Source organism: Cheilinus undulatus, linkage group 16 (genome assembly GCF_018320785.1).
Source record: "Cheilinus undulatus linkage group 16, ASM1832078v1, whole genome shotgun sequence".
Taxonomy (NCBI): Eukaryota; Metazoa; Chordata; class Actinopteri; order Labriformes; family Labridae; genus Cheilinus; species Cheilinus undulatus.
Window position 1 is genome coordinate 5155723 of NC_054880.1, and position 22620 is coordinate 5178342.

Sequence of the window (22620 nt, forward strand, 5' to 3'; positions counted from 1 at the left end):
TTTTTCAACCTTTAACATGAAATCTGATTTCCACAACACAAATATACAAAAAAGAAAACTCCACAGAAACGAGGCAATTCACAAGTTTGACTTCATTCTGCAGAGCTGCACGTAAACACCTCAAAAATTCATCTTCCATGTCACTGAAGTGTTTTATTGCAAAATGCATCATAATGCAGATGCATCTTGAATTATCTTTTCTCTGAGTGTTTATTTTGCAGCCCTGTAGCGCCACCGGTAGGTCAAACCTGCTCCCACATGCAGAGAAGAGGAGTAAAGCCTGATTTATACTTCTGTGTCAAATCTACACCAAAGCAGACGCCAGAGGTTCTTGTAGTCCTAAGCCTCGGCCTGAACTATAAATCTCGCTTTGGGGATTTGTGCATGCACAAGTCACATCCCAGGCCCGGATTACGGAAGAAAATGGATGGATGGATGTTTTGGTAACAAAACTGTCTCCTCTCTATTTTTTTTTACATGAATCATCTGATGATCAACATTTAAACTCTAATATCACACACTCTGTTTTAGTTGCAATGGTTCCCTGTACACAAATAAGATATGCCTAAGATAGAACCGGCATTTAGGAGGACTTTAGAGAGCACTGTGAACACCAGTGTACAATGATGTAGTGCTCAAGGCACCGTAGAATAGAGAAAAGATTTGACACAGAAGAATAAATCAGAGCTGATTCAGAAACAAGCATAAAACAAACTTTCAGTGTTTAGTCGTAGCACGTCATCTCCCAGAAGCCTCATTCCTCCACGTTTCATTCAAAACTGTACAATAATATTAAATATTAAAATGCAGCACTGTTTCTAAGTGCAGTGTGCTGCTTTGTCTGCATCCGAGTTTCATTACTTGAAATATATTCTCATATATTAGGACATAATCCTCTAAAGGAGGCTTTAATTTAATTAAACACACCAAAAATACCAAAACAAGGAGGATTTCAGTAACGCTGCTTTGTTTCAGGGCGTCAATCAAAGACGAAAACCCACTTAAGGATTTTCTCTTGAAATGTTTCTTTGTGTGGATTTTTGTGTTTGTTACCTGCTGTAGTGAAGATGGAGATTAAACATCTTTAAACGTTCAGCTCTAAATGTCCTTCTTTTCTCAGACGCCTTCTGATTGGCTGATAAAGTACTCGGCTGTCCGTTGCCGGGCGGGAAGAGGCTGCCTCTGAGGCGACGGCGAAGAAGAGGAGGAGGACGGAGACGAGGAGGGGTGGTGATGCTGGTGGCGTCCTCGCAGCGAGGTGTGGTTGCCGTGGTGATGGTGGTTGTGATGGTGGTGGTGGGAGGAAGGGGGAGGAGTAGGCGTGTCGCGGAGGGACGGGGGGACAGCGGACGCCTTGATGGGGATGATGCGGGTGTCCATGACCTCACAGTCCACCTGCATCATCATCTCGTAGCCCTGAGACGAGTTATACAGACTCTCTGAGGGGGGGCGGGGGAGGACGGGAGGACGAAGAGGACATATAGGAGGGGGAAGAGATACGAATGGTAAAAGAGAACAAAAGAGGAAGAGAGAAGACATTTAATGAGGGTTAATGAATCTTTTTAAGGACTTATTCTGATGATTTTTCCATGAAGCCTGGCTATTCACAAATGAATCTAAATCTGGTTTTGGCCCATGTGTGTGGTCTCAGCTCAAGATCCAAATGAGAAGCATGAGCTCCCCCTGAGACCCAAACTTTAAAAAAAAAAAAACAAAAACAAAAACAAAAAAACTTAATGTGTTGCTGTTTCAAATAAATAAGAAAATCCCAACACGTCTGTTGTTTTATTTTAGATTCTTCTGTTGGACAAGAATAATGTAATTATTTACTAGCAGGACTTTGGTTCGTTGTAATGTCGAGCCTATTTTGATCTTTTGTTATTCACTGAAACTTATTACGAAACTGTTTTTTAACCGATGGATTATTCTGTGTCCTCTTTGGTTTGAGAAAAGGCTTGAGGAACAGAAAGCTTCAGAAACTCCAGTAGTTTAGTGAAAAAACATGAGGATGACCCTGATGAAGGCCACAAGCCCAAATGCGCTAGTCCCTAAAATACAAGAGTTGCTGGAGATTTTTTTCTTTAATCCTCCATGCACCTGGGAAGTTGGTGAAGTTGTGCCAGAAATACCTGCCTCAGCTGTTTGAGAAAATGTTGACAGAAAAATCTAAGTTGTGAGAAAGGTGCTTAAATTAGACTTTTAAGTAAAACACAGTATTTCTCATATCTCAGGAAACTAGTCGAACTTGTGTTCTATTTTGTATTTTTGCACCATCTTAAGATCATTTCATTGCCCCTGGTTTGGATAAAAACAGACTTTTATTTTGAAAGAGGCAAAAGCTCTTTCCTCAGAATGTTCCTAAGCATCTATTTCTCTATTCAGCTAAATGTTTGTTTAAATTACGTTTAACCGACTGGTCTAAAGAGGAGAAAATCATTAGAAAACAGACAAAATCCTTGCAGGGTCATAGCGTCAGCGGGGACTTTGAGGTACGCTCCCACCAAGTCTGTGAGGGCTTAGGGCTGTCCCACTGTCAAATCATAAAGTGCGTGAGGGATCTCTCACTAACTTCGAGCCCTTCAGGCACCCTTTCCGTGAGTGAGCATATCTGCAGACTTAACATGAGGGAATTACCCATAGTTCATTGCATTGTGGTGTATGACAGGGATTCTTGGGGATGACTGCTGGTAAACCAGCTGGTCTTTGTTAGAAAAGCCTAAAAAAGTGATTTTTGCATAATATGTCCCCTTTTAAAGAGCATAATAGACCGGGATTTCAAGCCTGTGTTTATAAAAATGATGGGTAATACGTTTAACCGATTTGTAAATCCCGCGCCGGCTAATTTAATAAACGAGTTTAACAGTTTTTTGCAATTAACCGCATGCATCCCTAGTTGCTACCAGTTATGGGCTGAATGTAAATGGCAAAAAGGAACAGCAGAAAGTCAAAGTGTTTTATGTTTAGTAACAGAGAGTTCAAGAATTGACAGATGCTTCATTATGGGATGTCTGCCCAATTTGTTTATTCTGAAGACTCCATTACTGAGCACATTCAATCATATAACACACTGAGGCCTCTTGGTGAAGCTTTTTTTTGCTTAACATCATGAAAAAATAAATTTTTAGTGTCACTCAGAGTCAGATACAGCTCACTCGCTTCCTTACACTTGGTCTTTATCATGCTATATTTTGTAGTTTTGCACTATGTGAAGCTTAGTTTACTTTCCCCATGTTTGGATAAAAATTAACTTTTATTTCAAAATAGCAAAAAAAGTAAGAGAATGTATTTAATCGTTTTTTTTAATGCATTTTCTCCCAATAAAACTAGAAAAGGCTGGCCTTAGTTGGTAGCCAGCCTTGGTAGTACATATCCTGCTCATTCTAATACTTGGTTAGCTGTTAGTCTCTTGCACTAATGGCTCAGACAGACTCACCGTTCACTGACATGGCGGGCATCACCAGAGACATTTTAGGCCTGCTGGTTTTATTGTGGCTGATGGCCGGCAGCAGAAGGTGATCCTACAGAAACATACAAGAGAAACATTTTTATTTATGGGTCATATTCTCCTTTTCTGCATCTCTGATCTATCAAGTTAAGCTGCACAATTTTTAAGTCTCTTTATAACATCAGATATGGTTCAGGATTGATTCATTCTACAGCGATAGAAATACCGTCCTTCCAATTCAAAGAATGCAGAAATGGCTGTAAATGATTTCAAAGGATTTCAAAAAGGATTTTTCAGGACTGTGTGAGACTGTGAGGCTGCTGTTGTTGACAGAAAGATTGAAAAGACAAACCCGTCTGAATGAAACGACGTAGAATGTGTCCTCTCGGCGGTCAATGGCATCCAGGAAGTCGCTGTAGGTGACCTCAGGACCAGGGAGCACCTGCAGCTGACTGCACATGCCAACAATTATAAGTTAGTCTTTAACTGTAATTAAAAATCATGAAAAAGTTAAACATTTTCCCTGAAACCAGCCAAAAATGCGATCTTAAGCAAAGCTTTCACACGAACTTGTTTCTCTCAAAACTCAAAGGACTAACTTTCCTGTGACCTAATGTGATGATGATGATGATTTTCTTTTACCTTTCTATGGACCTGTGACTCTGGATCGGCAGGTATCTGGAGAAGTTTGTCTTCCTCAGCTGAGCTTTCTGCAGGAAAACCGATTTTAAAAAAAGTCTTAGAAAGCAGAATGTTAAAAATCCACAAAAACAACTCAAGACAGACTGCTTTCTCCTCCTGTTTCTGTTAAATGAAGTTCTAAAATTGGCTTACAAAGAAACAGGAGAGAAGGAGGAAACATCAGAACTACTGAGGAGAGAAAGCACCACCTCTACCTGAGCTATTTTGGCCTTCTTGGCAATTTTTGCTTTCCCTCCAGACTTCTTCCTGTCGATCTGATGCCGATGAACCCAACCTCTCAGCTCATCAGCCAGCCTGAAGAACACAAACACAACAGGAAAACCTCACACTAAAGAAATGTGGTGGAGATAATGGAAAAATTCAACTTAAACAGAAAAACTTTGCCAATCCTACTTTACAAGAAATGCCAACAAAAGGGGAAAGAACCGATATCAGAGGCTCATTATTCTGCAAAAGGAAGATTAAAAGGAAGAAAGAGAAGGGAAGGACACGAGGAGGATAACAGAGCTGATGAAAGTAAGGAAAAAAGGATCAAAAAAGAGGAAAGAGGGTGAAGCAGGGAAAGAAAAGAAGAATTAAATGGTTTTGCCATAAGAATAGAGGAGAGTAGAGAGGGAAGGTAAAGGGAAAGAATGGACAAAATCAAAGAAAGATAGAAGAAAGAGAGGAAATCTAAGCTGAAAGAGGGGGAAAAGAAGAGACGGAGGAGGTAGAGAAGGATGGAAGAAGTTCAGCTGCCTGACTGACCTCAGAGACTCAGAGCGGTTGAACTGTCTGCAGTCTGACGAGGAGAAGTACCGATCGATGTCCTGCAGCACCAGATCCTTCATGTCACTGAACACGTCACTCAGATTCCTGCACGCAGAAACATGTTAGGATGTTAGAGACACCATACACGCCTGCTAAAGTAGCAGCTAGCTTTTCAGTCTCCATTTCTAGAGTTTTCTGTCTGACCTGAACTGAAACGTCTCTGCAGCTTCTTCTCCTGCCTCCTCCTCCATCTCTGTTCTCTCCTCTGCTCTGCTCAGAGGTGGAGCAGCGGCTTCCTGCTGCTGTTGTTGCTGCTCTTTGATCTGCTGTAGCCGCCGCCCCGTGAACGACACCACATCGTCCTGCAGGCCTGTCAGCTTCCTGTCTGTAATACTGCGGAGGAAAACAGAGGGGTGTCAATTAAAGAGATAACATGTTTTAACAGAGAGAGACATTTATTTTTCTGGGGGGGTTTAACTATAATTCACTTATAAAATACATCATAAAAATGACTGTAATCAAATGTGTAGTGAATCTAGTGGCAGAAGCTGATAACTCAGTTAATTCTGGGCTAAATGAATCATTTGTAGGTAGTTTTTACATCTATAATTGTTTTTTCTGCTCTGGACTATGGACTGATTTATCATCAACCTTCTTTATTTAAGCTTTCTTCCCTTCTGATAACTTCAATCCCTGATCGGTTTATTGAACTGTCACTATTTTTTACCAGTTTTGACCATCTGGAATCCTGAAGTACATCGCACCACAGAGTATATTTTCTGAACAGTAGACAAAACATTTCTTTTCTATGATGCCGTGTGATTGGGACTTTGATGATTCTGCATTGGTGCAAAGGCAGCTCGTAATCAATGCAGACAGGCGCTGCTTGCATATCTTCCCCCTGCAGCTAGACCTACCATAAATACTCAAATAGAGGCCTGGTTCCCTTTAAAGCCCAGCTGCTTTCAATACATTTCAGTGGAAGTCTAATTTAAATGCTGCAGATCACTTATCAACCAATCAACTCCTGTGTTAAGACTACAGTGGCATTAGAACATGGAATTGTTTTATTTACTGTGAAAAGAGTCACTCTTTGTCACATTATTCTGTAAAAAAAACAATCACTTCATTATCTTTGTCCATTCCCTCACAGCACGACTAATGAAGTGGGCTTTATTTACATGTGAGTTTTCAACATGGACTATAAAAACTGTTCAAAAAGTCATACGTAAGCATTTAGACGTCCAATTTTGTTTCAAAAAAGTCACAACAAAAGCATGCAGGATACCTGACGGGTCCGAAGCTGAAGGTCATGAATAGAAGGATGGCCATGACGCACACAGCCCGTTTGTTGCTCGCTGATTCACTGCCCTGAAAAAACAAAGAGCTTAACACGCATGTACAAGAACACTTTAAAAACAAAAAGAAGTCAAGACAGAGGCACCAGAAAATAGAATTATAGATTCTGATAGAATAAATAGAAAAGATCCTTTAGATTCTTTAGGCTTTAAACCTGATAAAATGAGGACCTTTTTACCTTAAAATCATCCTGTTTCTCTGTCTTTAACCTGATAAAATCATGATGTTTTTACCTTAAAGTCATCCTGTTTCTCCATCTTTAACCTGATAAAATCATGACATTTTTACCTTAAATTCATCCTGTTTCTCTGACTTTATCCTGAGAAAATGAGGACATTTTTACCTTAAAGTCATCCTGTTTCTCTGTCTTTAACCTGATAAAATCATGACGTTTTTACCTTAAAGTCATCCTGTTTCTCTGTCTTTATCCTGAGAAAATGAGGACATTTTTACCTTAAAGTCATCCTGTTTCTGTCTTTAGCCTGATAAAATGAGGACATTTTTACCTTAAAGTCATCCTGTTTCTGTCTTTAACCTGATAAAATCATGACGTTTTTACCTTAAAGTCATCCTGTTTCTGTCTTTAGCCTGATAAAATGAGGACATTTTTACCTCAAAGTCATCCTGTTTCTCTGTCTTTTAGCTAATAAAATGATGATGTTTGTACCTTAAACAGATAAACAGGATAACTTTAAGGTAAATCTGAGGTTTATTTGACCTAAAAAGCACTGACAGATTTACATTCCCTGCATATAAATCCACCTGAGTTAAGGAATTGCTTCTATAAACAGAATAAATATTTGAATGCTACTGTTCAGTATATTTCCATCTTCAGGTTGAGCAGGTTTAACCGTCTCAACATGTTTTTATGTTCCTCTCACTCTGAGTTTTATTTCCTGCTCTTCCATCTGTTGTTGTTAATTAAAAGAAAAGCAGCAGTTTAGAAAAAAGAGCTGTAGTCAGTGTCTATAGGGAAATTAGTGGATTTAAATCCATAAACACAGCTTTTTAAGGCTTCATAAGACTCAAAGATAAGATTTGAGTTTTTTCTTCATTTTCGATAACAGTCTGAATTTCTGCACATTTCTATGGCTGTATATCTAAACCTCCCTCCTGGTTTGTGAACTGTCCTATTCTCTGTGCTGCATCATTCATGAGCCGTTTAAACACTGTTTGGACACAGCTGAACTCAGCTCCCCCTCCTCACCTCCTTCCCGGCCAGCCTCTCCCTCAGTGCCTGGTTCTCTCTGCGGAGACGCTCGTTCTCCTGCTGAGCCTCCCTCAGCTGGGCCTCCAGGTTCTGCAGGTACTCTTTCTTCTTCTTCCTCGACTGGCACGCCGACTCCCTGTTCTTTATCATCCGCTGCTGCCGCTTCAGGACCTTCATCTGGAAGAGGAAGAGGGAGAAGGACAGAAGGAACAGAGAAAGGAAGTAAGGATGCAGTGATTATGCAAGGAAAGAGAGAATGAAAGGAGGAAAGATGAGAAGGGCGAGGGTGAAAGAGACAAAAGGAAAGGTAACGAGAGAAGAAAAGGAGAGGGAAAATGAGATAAAGGAGGGGGAACATAAATACAGGAAAGTTTAAAGGTGTGTGATATAATCTACAGGCCTGGGGGAAACTAAATGATGTTATATAAGAAGTTCCAGGTGAAACAATGAGCCCCAGTTTGGTGTTTCTGCAACATTAAGCTGCTTTTATTCTAACATTTTACCATCCACTTACATCGATGTCATTGGAGCTGTTGCCGGGTAAAGTTGTGGTCGCTGGGACGATAGGTTTGCTGGTTGGTGGAGCTGTGGGGCTGGAGCAGTGCTGAGGGATGCTGGGAGAAACAGGCTCCACTTTGACAATGGCTGGGGCCGATCCGAGGCAGACGGACTGAGACAGGACGACTGGAGGAGGAAACAGGGGAGGAGAAAGATTTTTAACAAATATTCAATCCTCTGATCCTGAAAAACATAGATCAATGCATCTTCTCAGTGCACTTTATCCCATGGGGCACTGCATAACAAATCTTACATTCTTAACTCATCATTGTACTTTGTATGATTGGGTTGGCTGACCTTCATTGACCACTGGTAGACATAATCCTTATTTATAAGGCTATAATCAATCTGTTTCCCTCATCCTTGTGTGGTTTTATTCAGGTGAAAAGTGCAGGAAGTGCTTCTCAGAATGGGTTAAAGGAGTTTCAGATAGGAAGACTGTTGTCTGGGTACGTGTTTTTAGAAAGTAAGATGCATCAGGCTGTGAATGTTTTGAATGATGATTTTGTGCTCTGTGACTCAGGAGATGATTGATCTCTACAATAGTTTCTATGTTTGTGAATTTGTTGAATCAAGGTTGTCTTGGTTAAATAAATAAATGAATCAGCATTTCCCTAGGACCCATCACTACCTCCAAAATAACAAATTAGCTCTCATTCATCAAATGTGCCTATGAAAGGAAATGGGTTCATCAGATAATTAACAGACAGATCAGCATTTATCAGTCTGGTCATGAGCAATAGGCTAAAATCCACTGCTAGGCCTCAGCTGCTGCATGCACATTTTTACAGGTCACATATTATGCAAAATATATGCAAAATACACTTTTTCAGGCGTTTCTAATAAATATGTGGCCCTGGCTTGTCCACAATCAGAAAAATCCATTCCCTCCCTTCCGCTCTTTCTCCAGCTTTCAGAAATTGTGAGCTGAAACAAGCTATTTTCACATTCTCCCCCCATGATGTCATGTGGAGAGTTAGCCCCGACCCCCTGGTTTGGTTACTCCTCCCCATTTAGAAGAAAGTTCCACCCTTCTCTCCTGAGGATCAGGAGAGAGCCACATTTGTTACCTGAGAGGGGCAGAGTCAGACAGCTCATTCTGAGCAGGGCTGAAATAGAGGGGATTTCAGACATGCAAAAATCCAATACTGGAGTGCTTTTTCAAAAAAAAAAGTCACAGACATGTTTCTGGGACCTCTGAGAACAATATGAACTTGTCCGAAAGGGGTAAAACATGTGACAGTTAAGTCAGTGTGGACTTGCTGTGCAGCATGAATCAGGCAGTGTTAGATCAGATACTGCATCTGATATTTACTTGTAAAAATTGCTTTGCATCTCTTTTTTAAGACGGGTGCATCAGATGGCAACGTGTTTAACAAAAAGCTGGAGGAAAACTCTTGCACACTAAAGTGCAAAAAAGTAATTTATGTGCAATGGTGCTTCTTAGCGATGGCTCTTTAATAATCTTTCTTATGTTGTCATAACAACGCTCTTAAAGGACACAGAAGTATGTGTATTAATTACTTAATAAATTACATATAAATTACTAATTACATACATATTGTGGGGTGTTGGTTAGATTGGAATTACAACTCATTTCAAGACAAGTTACCAGAATCAGAATCAGCTTTATCGGCCAAGTATACTCATGCAACGAGGAAGTGAACTATTAGAGCAAGCTCCTGTTTCAGAAATGGTTCTCTTTATCTCATTTTGTTGTTGTTTTGAAGATATATAAAAGGTAAAATAGCACCAAATAAAAAGCTGTTTGGGCACTGAAAGGCTGGCACTAATTGCTGAGCTGAGAAAAAATAATCCAGATCTCTAAAAAGAGCTCAATCACTTTGATATCAAACTGTTTTCACACAAAGTGTTAAGGGTAAAGTATCCGAATGTCGGAAATGGATACATCTCTGTTAATAAATTTAAAAATTTGGGGTCAAAAACCACACTCTAATCCACGAAACACACGAAGGGTTGTTTTTCTCTTTGACTTGCCCCGTCTTCCTCCATTCAGTAAGTTCAGCTTTATTTACATAGGCAAACATATTCAAATACACAGACCTCACGTGAAACCGTCAGATCCTCACCTGGTCTGCTCTGGTCCATGGAAGGGAGGCCCTGCAGGATCAGGGTCTTGGCGGGTGTTGGGGTCTGGGGGACAGGGAGGGTGGTGACACACACTGGTCGAGGCTGGATGGGGGGTTTGGTGCTCAGGATGGTGTTCGCCTTCAGCGCGGGACCAGGTAACACTACAGGTGGAAGGAAACGAGCATCACATGTTTGACAGGAAGCAGACTTCATACAAAGAAACAATAATGTTAATTTTTTCACTTTTTTTGTGTGAAAAAAGGTTCTAGCTAACTCCTTAAAAGGAAGTTAGATTTTTCTCCTCTATGCTCCAATTATCTACTATTTAACCAACCATTAAGGCTGGTTCAATAAGACTTTATTATGAATGCAACAGTAGAGTAAAGAAGCTCCTCCTCTCTAGAGGACATTTACAGTTAATCCCCGCATTGTCTTATGGTTTGCCTCGGGGTTTCTGTACAGGATAACATCTCTATGTAAGGGGGTTCACTTAAAGAACAAATTTTTCTCCTATTGCCTAAACAAACTGGCATTGAATTTCCTTTTTTACAGCATCTTCACAATAAACCTGTCTGGATTCAACTCAAACAAGGGTGCAAACTATGAGGGAGTAAGGGGGAGCTCAGCTGACACAAACCCCCTAGAAGAACTATTTGTGAAGTTCTACAGGTCTCTGATATATTCTCATAATTGTTTAGCATTTTTGATTCTGGTCATAAGCACCAGAATTTTTTGTTTTTGAAGCTTATAAATGTGCCATTGAGGTAAATACTAAAGCACAACAAACCCTAAAATAGTTCCTTCTGTGATAAACCAACACTCACAAAAATGATCTCAGAAAATTTTTAGTATTTTAATACTTCAGCAATTACTATTTTATATCTCCCTCTCTTCCTCTCTCTCTCTCTCTCTTCCTTTATTTCTTCCCCTTATTTTAATTGTTTGGTAGTAGTGCTACTTTCTATATTTAGTATTTTAGCACTTTGAACATTAGCCTTATTGTCGATGTGCAGTGGTTGACTGAATTTCTATATTGTTGTTTACTTGCTGCTCTATGTGCCTTTAATTGCCCCCCGGGGACAAACAAAGTTTTTTTGAATTGAATTGAATTGAATGATCTGCCAGCTCAGTCTTGATAAATGTAAGGTATCTGCTAAAAACAAACATTTTTCCATGTAAATTTAAGCTTTTACATCTTGAAGTGAGCTGGTGGTGTAGTTCACACCATGGTTAAAACAAACTGGGGTCTGTTTGCCTAGACAGTGTTTGGTTGTTTGTGCTGGTGTGAAAGTTGTCAAGAAGTGGACCAGACAACCATGCCGACACCGAGGGAAAAGGTGGATCTCTGCTTTTTTTCAGACTCTGGAGTGAGAACATGAACTGACCACGATATGATAAAACTGCAGGAAGCATTTCACTCTTTTTTGGATTAAACCATCCACCGTAGCCAGTTGAACATGGGTTTAAGAGCACAGACAGTCAAGCCCTCTCCTCAACTCCAGCACATCAACACTGTATTTTTGAGCTCCAGTTCAACCTCATTTTCAGTTTGATGGTGTCCATTCTGAAATTGTAAAGCGTCTACAGAGCAGCCACAGCCAGACAGCAGTCAAACAGTCTTTGTTTACTTCTGACATTTTCTAACATTTTCCCCATGCATCACACGTTTTGTCAATTTATAGATGTGCCCATGTGATCAGACCATACTTGAGCAATTATACAACAATGCAACAAGTCTGTCCATGATTCAGACCAGAGCTAATGGACTACTGGAGTCAGAAACCCTATTGTTAAGCCTAAGCTATATTTAGTCATGTTTTAAGGAGAGTGATGGGGATGTTCAAGGTGCATTTCATGAGACAAACGCTGTCCCATCATCTCATCGTCCATGGCTGTGCTTACCTGCAGCCTGCGTCTGAATCCCTCCAATCACTGCTGGGATCTGTGTGGTTAGTGCTGTCTGTAGCTGCGTCTGTTGCTGGGGTACTGCTGTTGTTGCCACAGTGATCTCCATGGACCCGAGAGGAGGAGACAGCACGTCCCCGTACATGTAGGGAGGAGTCGGAGGGTTTTCACCTTTAACTGTGATCTGGACGGGTGGGAAGATACAACACTGTTACACAGTATTATGTTAGTTTGCCTCTATTTGAACTCAATCTTCAGTTTGTTTATCCAATAAGGAAGGAATCAAGCTTTTATCTATCTAGCTGCATGATTAAACATGAGAGTTACACAGAGAAAGCCCCATAAAGGTCTGATGTGAACACACCTGTGGATCTGGTGACGACACTGAGCAGTCGGACCCGTGAGAGGATGCAGGAGAGAGAGGCTCCGACTTCACCTGGAACACTTTACAAACAAATAAATCAATCAATAAAAAAGAAGAGTCTAAAGAATGTTGTGTTTGTTTAACAAATGAGAGACTTGAAAAGAAACTGGAGAGCTTACACATGTCTACAGGTAGAGGCTGAGTGATCGTCATTTCATTCTTTATCACAGGAGTTTCACCTTTAAGGGAAAAGACAGAATAAGAAATCAACAAATATTTATAATCTACTCTTATAATACAGATGAGAAACCAGACAAGACTGGGCCATCAGATTAGAATTAAAATGAGATTAGGACAAAATAAACCAACTGACCGATCCATAGTCTGTTTGCGATAAAAACAGTGTGAAACCGAAACCAACCAAACATATGCAATGGTACAAAAACACGGACCTTGGTCCAGACCTTCAGCTGTGAAAACACCCAAAGATGTATACTATAGCAGGTGGGTACCAACAGAAATCAGTGTTTTTGGAGGTGAGTTACAACACCCTTTTGGTTCCAAATCTGCCTTCTGTTGGTCCTAAAAACAGTCCCTCTATAATCAACATTTATTTAGTTTTTAATTTTATGCTTTATCCACAGAGAAGATTAAACTTCCATGACTTCAGATTTCCATAGACAGGTCTAAACACAGCGAGGATGAAGCATCTCAAGTTTCAGACTTCCTGAGCTGTGAAAACAAAACGCTGACCCGAGGTGGTTTTGTGTTCTCTGGTAAAAGTTCCCTCTCACTGCTGCCCTGTACCTGTGAGAAGGTTGTCGTCAAGGTGTTGCCATGGCGACGTGGGGTTGTCAGGATCGAGGGTGAGCACGAGGTCGTTGTCAAACTGTGAGAGGGAAAAAGAGAGCGAGAGGGAGAGAAAGTCAGGTGGAAAACGAGACCAGAACTATTAGCCTGATTATGTTTTGACCCATCATCTGTACTCACTGCAGCGGTAACAGATTCATGATTAATGCTGCTGCAGACTTAACATGGCAGTCTTCACATGTTTGTAATATAACTTAAAGCAGCAGCTCATCCGTTTAAGGTCACGGAAATCCACAAACTGTTTCAGAGACTTGGTTTTCCTCACCCAAGGTTTTAACCCAAGATTAAAAGTCCTTTCCTTTAATGATTTTGAGCAAGTAATTCATGCTTTAATTTCAACGTGTTAGGACAACCCATTTCCAAAAAAAATTAAAGCTAAGTTTAAAGAGGCTTCAGACTCAAATCCACACAGTGGTCACAGTCAGATTGTGTCTTGTTTTAGGAGTTGGACCACATATTGGGGGATAAACCCAGCTGTCGGATCAGTTCAGCCGTCCAGGACTGTAACCTGTTTATAGTCTGCATACAGGCCTTATTAAAAATGTTGTGAGAACAGCTAAACAAAAAAAAATCAGATCAGAGCAAAATGTCAGATTAAGGCCTTTAAAGAGTCTTTACAACAGACAATTTGCACATATCAGTTTCACTGTCAGTATCGGCTAAAATTAATTTAGGAAAAATCAGCATATCAACAAAAATCCAACATTGTGCATCCCTAGACATAATGATACATAACATCATGTTCAAGGTTGGCTCAGTTATATGGATATAAGCCAAGAGGTAGCGAAAACATCGCTGTGATGTGAAGTCACTTTATAGGTAAAATTTTATTTATTTTTGCAATGAAAAGACTTAAAGTGAAATCCAAAGTTTGTGTCTTAACACTCAAATATTTTGAAATATAATTTCTGTAAACAAGTTTCAGATTTAGACGTTCAGAAAGTTTTTCACCTCTTTCCTGGCTGGGTTTAATGTGGGCGGGGCCAATATGTGGGCTGGTGATGTCACCAACCCCCAGTTGGGAGTTACCCCACCCCTCTAACACTACAATATAAAATTAAAGAGCAGTTCATCTCAGTACCGTCTGTTGTTAGTTGATGTTACTGCCTTTATTGAAAGTTAACAGTCAGTTTAATGCTGTTTTTTTTTTTTTGTTCATTGTGAGGTAAATTCCCCAAATCTATCAGCCACAGTGGTCTATGGATCATTAAAAGCATCATAACAGAGATTTGAGCCAGAAAACAGACTTTGTCTCTTGTCTGGCACAGAGCCAGACAGCTGCCCTGATCATGAGGTTAATATAAGGTCAGGGGGCGGGGCTAATAGTAAGAGCTCTTTCCTCCAGTCAGGGTGTGGCCTTTTAAAAAAATTGACAGGGTTAGTCTTTCTCCTGAGTGGGCGTGGCTTCAGCTCATTCAACTGACACGCCCACACCACCCTGGATTATACTGCCTCATTGTCATGATTTTAAAGCTTGATTTTATAAACTTAGACATGTTTTATTTTACTTATTTTAACCTGAGGGTTCATAAAACAATAGCCTGTCATGTAACAAATCTAAATACAGATTTATTTATCACTTTACATGGCCTTTACTTAAAAATGACTTGCCTTAAAATTTATATATATATAATAGTAGAAATCTTATATTATCTGAAATATCTTCTACACTTTTCTGAATCAGAGAAAATCCTTCATTTTTACAACTGAAACGGGACGTGTCTTATTACAGTGCCTGCCCTGTGAGGCATCATGACATGACTTGTCTACCATTGCAATGGACACGCTGAGCGAAGAGGAAGGGCCGCTGCATGAATGATTCCAGGAAACTTTGTCTTGTTGCAGTAGTGAGTCGTGATTATTCTGGTTATGGGTTCAATCATCCAAGCTTCCAACCAACACAGCACTCTATCACCCATCACTCCTAACACTGTGGTCCTGCGAGGCATTTCATGTTGAGACCATAAGTGCCGCCCACTTCTACCCACCTCCACTTTTCAATATGAATCTAGGACTGTTTTATAAAAACTGCATAAAGTGTATTCATTAAACAGGAAGCTAACATTTTGGTTTCATGGATGAATTTCAAATAATGCAGGAGAAAAGCTGTTTAAAGTGGCCTTCCTGGATTGCACTGAGGTATCTCACATCTTTGCTAGTACCTTGCAGCGTGAGAGAGGCATGCAGTGTGGTTTACTTTTAAGTAGGGGTGCACCGATCGATCGGCCAAAATCAGTATCAGCGCCGATTTCCTTAATTTTAGGAGATCAGCAATCGGCTGATCCTTGTAAATAAGATCGGTGGATAAGATCAGTTTCATATGCCTCTACCTACTAAAATGTGAAAAATGAAAGACTAAAGGAACTGATATAATTTAGTAGTTTGGACAGCAAAGCTTTAAACTTTTCATTTATATTTGAGAGAACTACCTCATGTGCAGTTAAAACAACAAGTTTGTATTGTTTCATGGGTATTATTCAATGTTATTCAATAAAATAAGATTGGAACATTGAAGGTGTATGCTGTCAGTTATAAAAAAATTGGTATCGGCCAAAATTGGAATCGGCAGGTCAGGCTTTTTAAAGATCAGTGATCGGTGATTGGCCAGAAAATTGCAATGGGTGCACCCCTACTTTTAAGGAAATACACCATGAAGTGCCGTTTTTATGGACCGAGTCCTTGGTTCAAATCAGGAAGTGACCACAGATGTGGTTAGAGCTGTGCATCTCAACTCGTCATCTTTTTTTTTGATTGCAAAACCTCGGGTGGTGAAATCTACATCCTGTGAATTTAGGAAAATAAAGGAAATTTAGGTTTTAATGAGAAATTTGAAATTTAGAAATTCAGATGCACTTGTTCTTTTTTGTAGACTTAAGTCCATTTCAATCAGATGCCCTCAGTAGTTGTTAAAAAGCATTTCCTGAAAGGCAAAGATGCTAGAAGTTTCACCAGGCTCAATCAAGCTTTAAACAAATTTTTTTTTGTCTGAAGTGTCTGCATATGAAGCAGAGCACCAGTTTCACTCTCAGTGTCCAATCAAAAAGCCGAGCCGTGAGCTGTAACTCTGTTTTTGTCTCCGTACCGACGGTTCGTATTTCAGCCTGGGGCCGAGCTCTCCATCCTCTCCCTCCTCCATGCTCTCACACTGATACAGGCAGGCATCTGACGAGAGGAAAAGAGGAAAGAAACACATGTTAGAAGTCAACAGAGACATAACAAGACTGTTTTTTCTTCACCATAACCCTGTTTGGTCTCATATTTCCCATCATGCTTTGCCTGATGTAATGATCTGTAGGTGAAAACAGCTCTGGACTTTGAAGCTCAGCAGATGCACTGAGGTGATTTATTGAGTCTGAATCCTGTTAAAGCAGCACGTGGTTTAAACAAGTTAATATTTGTTCTGTGAGATGTAAAGGTGTTTGTCTATCAGAAAAATACAGACTTTTTTAATCAATAACTGGTGATTTTAAATACACTTTAATATTTGACATTTTTAAATGTGGCACCTCTAAAAATGAAGAAAAATTTTCTCAAAAAAGATATCATTCACTTTATTTCTTACACAGCTCAGGGTTAATGACTCATATGTACACAAAGTAGAACCAAGTAGAAGTACATCCAGCAAAAGCTGCTGTTTTTGTCACTCATGTTTTTTTGTTGAGAGATTTGCAGCATTAATAGCTTGTAAAGTCAATCATCACATTGGCAGATTTACACATGCATGTCAACAATTCACTGAGGATTTTAACAGTGAAGACTGTCTGAAATAAACGGTTTTTATCAGCAGTAAGGAGGAGCAGAGTTGTAGCCTATGCATCACAGCCACAGCCCTTTTAATCATCCTGGATTTAAAACAAGTGAATCAACTCAGACACACCTTAAAGCTGTTACTCTTCATTAAACATCTTTCCTGCCCCTAGGCAAGTCAAGTCAAGCCAGCACATAGCCTGTGTGAAAGACCTGAGACGCTCTGCAGAGCACAACAACCGCTAAATGTTGCAGATATCTGCTGACATCAAGCTTGGAGAGGAGAGAGAGCACGTTTACTTGACTTCTATCTAGAAAATCTGTTTCACTGAAGCAGTGCTGTTTGGTTAGTGAGTGTAGGTCTGTCTCACTCAGGAAGAAACACACTCAAAGCCAGGATTTGAGCAGCCTTCTTTTAACAAATCCCTGTTATATGCCACTTTTATTCACCCTTCACACTGGCTGTGTGACCAATACATCTGCTCAGCTGCACATATTGGCAGAAATGTTCATGTCTGCCATTCCATCCATCTTCTTCCACGTATCCAGGGCCAGGTCAGGTTGGCAGCAGGTTGAGCAAGTCAACCCGGACATCCTGCTACCCAGCGACACTTTCTAACTCCTGCTGGGGGATCCCGAGGCGTGCCCAGACCAGACAGAATATAATTACTCCACCGCAATCTTGATCTTCCCCGGAAAACATCCAAAGGAAGGTGACCAGGAGGCATCCTGATGAGATGCGCAAACTCAATTGGCTCCTTTCGATGCAAAGGAGCAGCGGCTCTACTCTTAGTTCCCTCCAGATGTCTAAACTCCTCACCCTATCTCTAAAGCTGAGCCCAGCCAACCTCCAGAGAAAACTCATTTCAGTCGCTTGTATTGCTGATCTCATTCTTTTGGTCATTACCCAGAGTTCATGACCATAGATGAGGGTTAGGAGGAAGACTGACCAGTAAATCAAAAGCTCTGCCTTCTGGATCAGCTCCGTCTTCACCACAGCAGCCCGACACAACACCTGCAGAACCAACCCACCAGGTCCTGCACCCCGCATTGCATAAGCTGGATGAGGTTTGGAAAAAATAACAGGTGCCCGTGGAAGCTGACCCTCCCCATCCTTGCTCTCCTGGACATGTCAGTATTGCCAATGATACCCAAAAATGTGCAGAAGAGATGTTGTGATAAAGTAGTCCTACCGGCATCTCTGGCCATCAGTCAGCATCCAGGCCTCACAGGAGGCTGTAGGACCAGAAGGACCAAAGGTCAAAAGACTCTAACTTCTGTCTGCATGCTCTGATACCATGAGTGCCACGCTGCCTTGCCCAGTGAACCCATCACTCTGTGTTGTTTGCAGTTGATTTCAGCCTCACGGTCAACATAAGAAGCCATGACATTTGCTTACACATGGACAACACAGTCCATCCTGCTGCTATGGATGTTTTCTTTTTTCTAAGAAGCCAACAACAACCCTCTTCCTACTTCTACATCTACCATGCAGCTGTGCTGTTTGAACAGAATGGTTTCTGAAGATTGACTTTACAACCCTGCTCACTGACAGGTACCCATGGGCATGGTTGCATTTCCATCTCCTCCATCCTGTGCCCGACACCACCTCAGTAAGCAGACTAAGGCACGTTGCTTGAGTAAGGTACAATTAAAATCACACTGGCTAAGTGGAACTAGACTTTGAGGTCCAGGGTACTTGGGCCTGGGTCCCTAATGTGAAACCATCCAGTGTCTGACCCTAACATGGAAAAGGCCAGGACTCAATACGAGCTGTAGTCTTCTCAAAAATCCCTGTTAAAGCTACATACCAGCAGTTATTTTCAAGTCTGGCAATGTGATGTTAAACTTTTTAGGCTGTTATCTGCTGATGCCTAGATTATGTCAGTAATAATGTAAACCCCTAAAAAAATAAGGCTGCTACAAACCCCCTTTGACTGTGTGCAACTGTGTGAAAAGAGAAGTCTGTCTGTGAAGCTTATGGTCAAATCTGAGCTATATAGTTATTAAATTTGTCTTGAAACTTTATTTAAACTATCCGATTATTGGGCGGTGTTTTTTATGATCTAGTGAAATAAAACGTTCTCAATGAGAGAAATAAAGAAAAGAACTTTTAAAACTTCACTCTCTGTACTTTTACTTTGTTGTCAGAGTCTTCAGTGTTTATTGACTCTCGGCTTTATCACCTTGTCCTGCTTCATTGACCCAGTTTTCTCTCTCCGGATCATTAAAGTTTTATCTTATCTAGTCGAACAGAGTTTATAACCCTACTACAGAGGAGAAACAATAAGACAGAGCACAGCGTAACAGTGAAAAGTAGGTCTGAAGTGAACAAACTTTGACAAATATTCAAATTTCTGTGGGCTCTTTGGTTTCAAAAGGAGTGACAATTTTGCCTTGTTATTCTTATTTAAACCAAAGAAAAACCTTAGCATTATTAATTCAATTGTTTTTTAACAGGGCTCGAAGAAACACCTCCAGATATCTAATTTTATCTGTCCTGTGTCTGTTTAGCTGAAAATGGTCTAGTAAGGAAAAAAAATAAAAAACTGAATCCATGGATTTAAGTTTCAGGTATTTTTGAACCTGAAAAGACTTGCTAAATAAAGGAAAAATCAACGTATCGATCACACATGACTGGACCCTCCTCTCTTCCATAAGCGGGTCAATAATGACCCATATTAAACAGTTTGATCAGCCACTATACTGTGTGTTTTACATCCAGGGGTTTACACAGGGAACACTGTGTTTCCTGACCTCAGGGAGGTAGAATGACTTTACAGCAGTGCTGAACGTGGTTCTAATGTTTATCTGTGAGCTCAAACCAAGGTCTCGGCTCTAGAAGTGCACCTGCAGGCTACAGGTAAGCGACACTGTGAGGTCTTTGAAGTCCTTCTGTGCCTTCAGGGGTTCACAGAAAGGCCAGGATGGAGAGAAACTAGTCAAATAAACTATACTGACTGTTCTGACACCACTGGAACAAAAATAGAAGTACATGGAGCCTTATGTTGGGAAATTTGTTATTTTAGATTAACAAAAATTTCAGGAAAACACTTTCACAGTCTAAAATGCACAAAAACATTGGTAATGCTTCAGTACCATAACACTGCAAATGTATTCCTGCAATTTAGACAATGCAAATGTGTTTATTTGCATTTTAATGATGGTTCCATTCAACACGCTGTGGCTGGCATGATGTCCATCACAGGTTTGACACTAATATGTTGTGCAGTGATAACACCCAGCAGGAAAACTGCACTCCCAAAATGCCTGAAACTGAGAGTTGACAGAAAACGACAGCTTTAATCAAGAATGGACTGATAAATAGGTGTTTAACATGCATTATATTTGCTAGTAACAGCTGACAGGTGAATATGAAAAACGAATGAAACATGAAATCCTTCCTGATGACAATTTTTCAATGTCAATTGTTTTTGGAGTTGTTTTAATAGCTGTAGGGAGTACATATTATTTCCTCTGCACATTTTCTAAGTTTGATAATGTTTTGGGGGCCAGATCAGAAGATGTGGAGGGCCTAATGTGGCCCCAGGCCGCCAGTCAATGATCACTGTAATAAGTAAGGATGTAGGATATTGGATTTTTGCCGATATCCAATATGTCGATACTTACAGATTCATTTTAGCCGATACCGATATTTAAATATACTTTTCGGACAAAAAATGTCAGTCCTTTTGGACACTTTAAGGTTCAAGGATGACCAAGGAAACAATTTTTAGTCCTTAAAAAACACTTTCAAGTTTAAAGAATGAGGATAAATAAAGAAAAAGACCTCACCTGACATAGGTCTGTTGGTTCAGACTTAAACTCCACTAATGTATTAGTATATATGTACAAAATTTACAGTCGATAGATGCTGAAATACACAGGCAAAATATCAGCAGAAATTTTGATATCTGCTGATACCGATATCAGACCAATAATATTGTGCATCCCTAGTAATAAGGGGTAGTTTCTAGTCTTCAATCACCAAAATTACAGGCAAATTTCCAGCTTAGCAAAACCTAAACTGCTTTAATAAGTTGGCAATGTTTTGGTGTCTACACAGGCAGGGAAAATGAAAGTGTTTGCATGCATATTTGATGATTTATGCCACCGTTTCCATCGATCTTAGATAGGATTTTTTGTTTGTTTGTTTCAGTGTTCATTTTGGCAGCTATTTTTAGTTCTAGTCTTTAAACGAAAAGCATTTTAGTGTTAGTCACATTGTAATCGTTTCTCCTTTTTAGTTTTAGTCTAGTTTAAATCGACGTAAACTTAGAACATTTTAGTCTAGTTTAAGTCCATAAAATGTCCTCACATTTCAGTCTAAGCATTTATTTTCTTGCCTTAATCTGGTACCAAATCATTGTAGTGTGTTCTCTGCACCCTGCAAAACCTGGGGTCCCTGCTTTCTACAGCTGAGAGGCAGAATAGATACAGATGCATTGTTTTCTTTTTGTCAGATTTTGAATGTCTGATGAAAACTACATTACATTTTATTCTAGTTTAAGTCATCTTGACACAAACTAAACTTAGTTTTTGTCAGTTTTGGTCATCACAGATCTAATTTGTCAGTCTTAGTCTAGTTTTTGTCATGGCAAAAGGGGCTGCTGACGATTAGTTTTAGTCAACGAAATTAACACTGGTTTGTTTTAAACTACATGGTATAATAAAGTAAAAACATACTAAAAACACTTACATTCATAGGACATAGTGTTTCAGAAATACAAAAGCTTTAACCTGGTACTAGGGTGGAATTGCTGAAAGGATAAGATCTGCAAGGACTGCTTTAATAAAGATGCATTTTCCATGAAACTACATCTGTTAAATGCCATAATTTATATACCCTGTCTATCTGTATAAGTTTAACAACCATTAACATGAAAAATGAAAGTTAATTTGTAATACAGTGCAGTAAAAACGAAGCTGATAGTGAGTGACTGTTGTTTTATTAGTGTGATCACGCTTCCACCCACTGTGGTAAAGATAAACTGACATATCCGGCTGCTTTGCTGAATGAGGAAGTACTAAATACACGTTGGAACCTCGTGTATGTACAGTCTTTTTGACTGCTTAACCCATTTCCTATAATTAACATCATATTTGTCTAAATTTAAGGGATAGTTTAACCGTTAAAGTCGCTTTGACGCCCATAAACGCCTGTGGGGAGGGAGGCTGAGGGGCATCCGCACCAGCCGTTATCTCACCATGTTAGCTTCACATCGTTCAAAATATCGCTTTTAATTCCGATGTAGAGGCTTGAAATGATAACTCACCCCAGTCTTCGCTTGTCAGGAGGTTATCAGCGAAGAAACGAGTGTCCAAATCAGATAGTAAGTCCGTACTCATAGCCACAAAGGCGGTGTGTTTGGCTGCAGTCAGATAGCGTCGTGATAACAGCTAGCTAAACAAACAGAGGCGCAACACGGCCGTTTAAATTAACATTTACACATCTCTGTGATATCAGACGTGGATATAGATTATAACTTAATGTTATCAAGTATTACTTTAGCTGAAATAGTGCTTATTTATTCAATTTGCCTCGCTGGGACGATCACTCCGTGTTCCTTTCGCTTCGCGTATGACAGACAAGGAAACACATATCCCGGAAAGCTGCCA

The 22620-nt window shown here is 40.1% G+C and overlaps 1 protein-coding gene across 1 annotated transcript; it reads right to left on the bottom strand.

The window, feature by feature from the left end:
• Positions 1-897: 897 nt before the first annotated feature.
• atf6b (activating transcription factor 6 beta) lies at positions 898-22583 on the bottom strand. Its single transcript, XM_041808799.1, has 17 exons — positions 22278-22583; positions 16337-16416; positions 13192-13273; positions 12564-12623; positions 12385-12464; positions 12018-12204; positions 10115-10276; positions 7981-8150; positions 7464-7643; positions 6186-6268; positions 5102-5290; positions 4895-5002; positions 4342-4441; positions 4088-4155; positions 3798-3897; positions 3434-3518; positions 898-1439 (listed from the first exon to the last, which is right to left on the bottom strand). The coding sequence occupies exons 1-17, from the start codon at positions 22348-22350 to the stop codon at positions 1117-1119; spliced, it is 2130 nt and encodes a 709-aa protein (XP_041664733.1). The 5' UTR covers positions 22351-22583; the 3' UTR covers positions 898-1116.
• Positions 22584-22620: the final 37 nt, after the last annotated feature.

Bases quoted from the DNA above. Each gene is read 5' to 3' on its own strand.
- atf6b (XM_041808799.1), bottom strand. From the start codon at position 22,350: ATGAGTACGGACTTACTATCTGATTTGGACACTCGTTTCTTCGCTGAT. The intron at 10,277-12,017 runs GTAAGCACAGCC...TTCCACCTGTAG, and splicing joins GATTCAGACGCAGGCTGCAG to TGTTACCTGGTCCCGCGCTG. The intron at 4,156-4,341 runs GTAGAGGTGGTG...GTTTTCCTGCAG, and splicing joins AGAAGGCCAAAATAGCTCAG to AAAGCTCAGCTGAGGAAGAC.